Here is a 7473-nt window from a genome sequence, read left to right as displayed (position 1 = left end):
GCTGGATTATGACGTCCTTCCTTTGTCGAGTCAAATTGTTAGATTCATATATGCACCGAAGTGGTGATGATAAAACTCGTAGCAAGAGGAAACAAACTACTCTTGCTAAGATGATACGAAATGTTCCTGCTCAGCTCCATGGTCATAGGCTAGATAGGCACGTCCACTAATGACGTTGCTTCTTCCTGCAAATACTCAACCACCGCGAGAGAAAGTTGACAAAGTAAATATCTGATTGACGTGATGATAACGGGTGCATTATTATGTGGATTTCATGAAAAATCTGTTGGAAAATATACAATTTTATAGTTTGAAAAGCTTGATTTTACGCATTCTATACCAACTTGCGGAAAAAACAGGAGTAGTAGTCACTCTATATGTCTTTAGAAGTCATGCACCCATGAAGCCCACGCATTAGTAGGTGACTTTATCTATGCATGTCGGCCTCGAGCCAGAAAACGATTGATTGCCTTGCATGACTTGGCTTCTCTCAACTGCTCTTTGACTGATTTCGTGTGCACCAGTTCAGAGTATGACCTGGTATATGATAGTATGATAGAAACGCAGGATACTTAGATATCTAATTAAACTAGTGGAATTCATTTTTCCTCTTGCCGGATGTTTCTTGTTTGTAAATCTTTTCCTTAATTAATAATGGTGACGGGTGGTGAACTTTCCTGGAATTAGCCATGCATGCATTGTGGAGACTCGGGTGAGATGAAGAAACAGCCATAGTTACTACTCAGTCGTACATCACATAGAGTTGCTTTATCTAATTGTAATTGTATACGCTGCATTGCATCATTGAAGGGAAAACGTGTAAAGAGGAGCATGTAAAGTTTATGCAAAATAGTTTAATCAGCAGCCAGAGACCATTTCAATCTGTTGGTCGGTTCCACCTGACTATGTCTATTGCTCCCGCTCAGTGCGCCTATATAAACACATACACACCCTGCATGTTCAAAGCATCACTCAGGCCACAAACACAAACAGGAACACAAGAGAAAAGAAGAGCCAACAATACTAAACTCAAATGGCAACCTCCTCTTCCATCCTTCTCCTTGCTGCTCTTCTTGCCTTGGTCTCATGGCAGGCCATTGCCTCCGATCCTGGCCCACTCCAGGACTTTTGTGTCGCCGACATGCATTCACCAGGTATTATCCGGTTTCTCATCATGTTTTCACCAAACGAATTTCTGGAAATTATATTCAAGTCGAAACAGCTTGGTAATATATGAGTTTACATGTTACATCTCCTCGATGCACCAGTGAGTGTCAATGGGTTTGTTTGCAAGAACCCAATGGAAGTTAACGCAGACGACTTCTTCAAGGCAGCCAACCTCGACAAGCCTAGGGTGACCAACAAGGTTGGATCCAACGTCACTTTGATCAACGTCATGCAGATTGCTGGACTCAACACCCTCGGCATCTCAATTGCGCGCATCGACTACGCTCCCTTGGGTCAGAACCCACCACATACGCACCCTCGCGCCACTGAGATCCTCACGGTGCTCGAGGGGACACTGTATGTTGGCTTTGTCACATCCAACCAGCCCGCCCCCAACAGAAACAAGCTCCTCTCCAAGGTGCTCAACAAAGGTGATGTGTTTGTCTTCCCCGTGGGGCTCATCCACTTCCAATTCAACCCCAACCCCCACCAGCCCGCTGTTGCAATTGCTGCGCTCAGCAGCCAGAACCCAGGGGCTATCACAATTGCCAATGCAGTGTTTGGGTCGGACCCACCAATATCAGATGATGTTCTTGCCAAAGCATTTCAGGTGGAAAAGAATACAATAGACTATCTCCAGGCTCAATTTTGGGAGAACAACCACAACTAAGTCAGACATTTGTTGATTACACGGAAGATTAGTGCATAAACCAAGGATTTGGTTGAATTTCTCGGGCATACTTATCTATAAAATAAATGGAGAATATGTCATGCTGCTTTGTGTCTGTAAGCCATGAATGTATTTCAATGTTATGAATAATCAACAATATCTTGTTTCATCACTCTGATATGATGTCATATGCTATTTTGGTTATTATGCGTCGTATTTCCATAACAAATGAAAATTCAGGGTGCATTTCCCCTTCTCTGATACAATAGACGATTATCTAGTAATTTAATGTAAGTTTGCTGATTTGGTGGAACACTTCGGGAAATTCTACATACATAGTGCTTGTCTGCAATACATGTGCGGCACTATAATGCCTGCCATTGGTTATGACGAAAACGGGGTTCCCCGCTTTATATTATAAAGCAACCATCACTGCATTACAACTGAGTAGACCGATACAAACACACGCCATCACCACACACAACACACAAGCAAGACAACATACAAAGGTGTCGGGCACTGACACACCACCCACCGACTACCAAGCTAGCTACAGATATGCGAAGATGACCGTTTGGAGCCGACGGACACCTCCACTATGCACCACAACGAAGAGGTGAGATGGACAACGTTGAAGCCATGACTCCAAAATGGTGTCTCCCGGAAGGTTACGACCACTTATAGCTGCCGCCGCCCGATCATGTAGATCATGTTTTTTTCGAAGCATGACGAAAGGAGTCGGAACACCGCGACGGAGCCTACGGGAAGGATACGACGTCAACAGATGCCGCCACAATCAGCCAGTACACGGATTGGGGAAGTGATGCACCCCAGTGTTCACACACCTCCGTCGCACCCAAGCTCCGCTAAACACACGGAACCAAGCCACCCGCGTGGCCATGGCTGCCCGACCGCACCTGAGACGCAAGCTCCGCCTACAAATGTCATGCCTCCCGCCGCCAGGGCCACCGCCCTGCATCCAAACCCCTCCAAGACCAGCCAAAGTGTTCGGTTTTGGTCCAATAGGCAGGCCCCAACCGACGGGGCCGAAGCATACGTCCCGCCTAGAACACCGTCGGAGCTATGGTAGCGCAATTAGGCATGGAAAGGGGAAGGAAGGGGAGAGGATGCATCCACGACCAGCACACCCTTGTGTCAGCGACGGGTGGCCCGACCATGTCGGCGCCGCCATCCCTGTTGCCAACCTCCCCACCGAGCATCCCATGTGCTGCCCCACCTCGGCGGCCGGCATAGCTCCACACGAGACCACCAACGACACCCTACCACTAGCGAGGACAACCCTGTGAAACGCCGCCATCAACCAAATCTACTCACCGGGGATGCCCATCTTCGAGCTCGCCATTGTCTGCCGTCGGAGCAACCAAATCTAACCAGCCCACCCTCTGTCCCGCCGCTACTACGCCTCCACCACGACCATCCGAGGCCACGGTGGGGGCAGCCGCCCGCAACCTGCACCATCTGGATATATATATCTGGAAGCCTACACGGTCGTCGCAAGCGCCCAGGCGCACCCATCCACCAAGCCACCAGGCAAGTGGGCAACAGGGCATCGGAGCACTGCATCCACCCGCTCTACTGCCGTGGGCCGTGGTACCCGGCCCCCGCCATGTTATGGCTCGGGTCGCCGGCCGTCACCAGCCCCGCACGGGCAAGAAGAGCCAGAGGCCCCGCCGCCGCCGGCGATGGTTGGGCTTCACCCGACCGCGCCGTTGAGTGGCAGTAAGGGCCAGCGGGATGGAGGTCCCCCCGGTCGCCTCATGGGAGGAGGGAGGAGGACTTCTTCTCCAAGTCATGTCTGCCATTGGTTATGACGCGTGGAAAACGTAATTGACTAGACGATGGACAAGGGGCCCATAAGCCCAGGGGCGCGGCTACCCCCTAGTCATGCCACCAAGGCTTGTGGGGCCCCTGCTGCTCCGTATGACCTAATTCTTGACCTATTAATTCCCAATATTCCCGGCACTCTCAGAGAGACAAACGAGATAATTTTATCGCCGCCGCAAGTCTCTATTCTGAAGTGATCCCATCTGGAGCCCTGTCCTGGAGCTCTGCCGGAGGGGGAAACCATTGGGGTGGCCATCTTCATAAACCTTGCTGCCTCCATGATGATGTGTGAGTGGTTCCTTCAGGACCTATGGGTCAGTAGTAGTATCTAGATGACTTCCTCTCTCTCCCTCCCTCTCTCTCTCTCTCTCTCCTGGATCTTCAATACAATAATCTCCTCTAAGATCAACCCGATTTAATTCTTATGGTGTCTTTGTTGTGATCCGATGATTTGTGGATTTATGATCACATTGTTCATTGAATATAATTGAAGTTTCTTTGTTGTATGATTAAGTAGCTATGTATGCTTTTCAAGTTATTTGTCTTCCCTGGCCAAGATAGATGGGTAATTCTTCAGAGGGAGTGGTGCATAGTAGTGGTTCAACCTCACGGTGATCTTGCCCAGTGACAAAATGGGGCAAAGGCACATGATGTGTTGTTGCTACTAAGAATAAAAGAACGGGGATTGATCTTATTGCTAGGTTTCTTTCTGTCGAGCTACATCATGTCATCTTGCTTACTGCGTTACTCTATTTCTTGCAAACTTAATACTGTGACATGCATGCTGGATAGCGGTCTTCGGGTGGAGTAACAGTAGTAGATGCAGTTGGATTACGGTCTAATTGGCATGCATATGATGCCTATACAAGATTATGCCATGAATGATCATAGTATGAATGTTGCTTATCTGTCAATTGCCCAACAGTAATTTGTTTACCATGCCATACCTGCTTTCGAGAGAGAAGTCACTAGTGAACCTAAGGCCCCCACGTTCATTCTCTATTATTATTTGTGTTGCTCTATTGCTCTCTTTACTATTTTGCCATTTGACATATCATTGTCTATCACTATTAGCTTTTAAACTTGTAACTAGCAAGACGAGGGGATTGACAACCCCCTTGCCAAGTTGGGTGCAAGCATTTATTTAGTTTGTGTGCGGTTGCTGCTTATCTTGCTAGCTTGTGGACTCCTACTGTTTGATAAACCTTGGTTCTTAACTGAGGGAAATACTTTTTGCTGTTGTACTACATCAACCTTCCTCTTCAGGGAAATCCAATAGCTCGTAGGATTAGCAGGGAACTGGTGTTGCATGACCTCATCTATAAAGCACCGAGGGTGTGTAGCTCCTCGGACTCTTGCAGTCGTGTGGCGTACGTCCGACATGGTTACTAAGCGGTCGCAAGTGTAGTCGGGCACATCACCATTCTTTGCTAGCTACGCCAAATATCCGGTCTGTCCAGCAGGTGGGCATTGCCTGGACTTGTAGATTGATTGATGTGGGTTTTCGAAGCTTAAGGGCCTCTTCTCCTTGGGTTCATATCTCGTGGTGGTCCATGGTGGGTTGACTCCACCTCGGGCTCCATGCGCCTCGAAGGCTATTTTGTCGGTGCCTGTCTGTCGATCTCTGTCCTGGGGAGGACAGTCGAGGGTTTCAACCTACTCACGTTTTGAAAGCGCGTTGTCCTCCAACTAGTCCAGCAAGTTTTTGTGGGGTAAGATCTGTTAGCACCAGTCTGTTCGAGCTTGTCCTCGAGCCTGCTCAGCCCTAAGGAGCTCGGTCCATATGTCGTTAGCTCATCTTCTTCGGTCTTGAGACGTTGGTACTTCTTTTTGATGCTTTTGGTCGTACTAGCCAATCGCTTGCACAGAGTTTTGAGCTGGGGTACCTCAAGGGGTTGCTCGAAAGCGTCATACTCATCGGGGCCGAGGCATCTTTCCTCCTCGTCCTCCAAATTATATTCTCCGTCGTTGGGGTCATCGTCATCCCCATTGATCATGTCGTCACCGTTGTTATTGCCGGCGCCATTGTCTAGCGTGTGGATTAATTCTTTTCCCGTGTCTCAGTGGAAATTGGTTATCTGTGGGGGAGACAGAAATTCATTGGACAATATGGAAACTAGGAACTCTGCTTGCTTTAATAAAAAAATACTAGATGATCATGTTGTTGTATTCTAGAGCCTAATAGTTGGAGCATTTTGCAGAAACGACGAGATGGAGGAAGGATTGAAGAAGGGATCTTAAAGATCAATCTGGTGATTCAGGAGGAGTATGCTTGAGGCCATGGTTGGAACCCGGTTGTGCTCAGGATTGCAGTGTGAAAAGTTCAATGTGCAAAAGTTTGTTAGTAGAGTTGTTCTTGTGGTCTCTCCCTTTCTGGTGCATGTGAGACTTGGTTTATTGTTGCTCCGCTGTGAACCTGCTCTTCTGGTTGCCGATAGCTCTATTTTCCTGCATGTCTTGTTTTAGCTTCTTTTTGGTTCCAAACTCTTGTAAATTTGATTAGCCGTTTGTTTAATGGAAATTGATGAGGAGGCTCATTCTCTAAAAAAAATTATGATCGTTATTTTTTCTTCTTAAATTTAGAACTACAAATATGATTCTTGCTACATTTCAGAAACTAGGCACACCAAACCAGGTTCCAGAAACCAGCTCCGACATATATAGACAGTCTGCATAAATATATGAGAAAAGATTATTATCTGAGTTGGTTCTTTGTAACAAGCTTGTGATAGAAGCATTTTATTTGTCTGATGGAAATATCTTGATCTTTTCCTTAACAAACCGACCAACGCGCACCTCTGACAAATTAATCAGTTTATGTGTGGCCACCCAGCCTAGTAACTGGATGCACGGTTTACTCTAACAAAAAGGGGCAGGTGAGGTTTGGTGTCATGAACCTAGCAGTAGTAGAAAAAGAGGCTTCCATACGCCCCCATTAGTCCCCAAAATAATCGAACCGCGACAAAAGGGGTCTTTAGTCACGGTTCGGGAGGAGACCCGCGACCAACTATCTGGGCCCAGCGCGCTCGGTCGACAGCTGGCGGACGGGAGGGGCTTTAGTCCCGGTTGGCCTGGCCAACCGGGACTAAAGGTCCCCGAAGGCCTTTAGTCGCGGTTGGCCAGGCCAACCGGGACTAAAGGCCCATCCAGCTGGCGGACGGGAGGGGCTTTAGTCCCGGTTGGTCTGGCCAACCAGGACTAAAGGTCCCCGAAGGCCTTTAGTCGCGGTTGGCCAGGCCAACCGGGACTAAAGGCCCATCCCTATATATAGGACTCAGCTCACTTCACTTCACTCAGCTCACTTCACAATATTCAGAAGGGGGTGGTGGGTTTGCTTTTGGTTCCTCCTATGCACACAAGGTGTTCGATAAAATGCCCGAGAGCCTGAAACAAACATGATATAAAGTGTCCGAGCCACACTTGAGCTTTCTCATTTATTTTTCCTCCGCGATCGCGGTTAGCAACATGAACCTTTCATGTGTCATTGATAAAATATGCATGTGTGTAGTTCATTGTTTAATTTGTATTATTTCTAGCTAGTTAGTTTAACAAATGCATGATGGTTAATTATATACTTTATATAATAATGCAGATGAATCGGCAATGGATGTACGGTCCCCGACTCTCCGGCGAGTTCACTACGGGTTTGAAAGATTTGTGTCATTTTTTGATATATTATTTGTATTTTTTAAGATTTTAAAATGAATTAGTTTTATTTTTCTGATTTTTTTGATATATAATTGTATTTTTAAGATTTTAAAATGAATTAGTTTTATTTTTCTGAATTTTTT

General features: G+C 47.0%; 1 protein-coding gene across 1 annotated transcript; it reads left to right on the top strand.

Moving 5' to 3' along the window:
• Nucleotides 1-976: 976 nt before the first annotated feature.
• Nucleotides 977-2084, top strand: LOC123100702 (germin-like protein 8-5). Its single transcript, XM_044522588.1, has 2 exons — nt 977-1154; nt 1269-2084. Exons 1-2 carry the CDS (start codon nt 1034-1036, stop codon nt 1835-1837), a joined length of 690 nt encoding a protein of 229 aa, XP_044378523.1. The 5' UTR covers nt 977-1033; the 3' UTR covers nt 1838-2084.
• The last annotated feature ends 5389 nt before the right edge of the window (nt 2085-7473 follow it).

The sequence above is a fragment of the Triticum aestivum genome, chromosome 4D, assembly GCF_018294505.1.
Source record: "Triticum aestivum cultivar Chinese Spring chromosome 4D, IWGSC CS RefSeq v2.1, whole genome shotgun sequence".
NCBI lineage: Eukaryota > Viridiplantae > Streptophyta > Magnoliopsida > Poales > Poaceae > Triticum > Triticum aestivum.
This window is presented reverse-complemented; position numbering and strand designations above follow the sequence as displayed.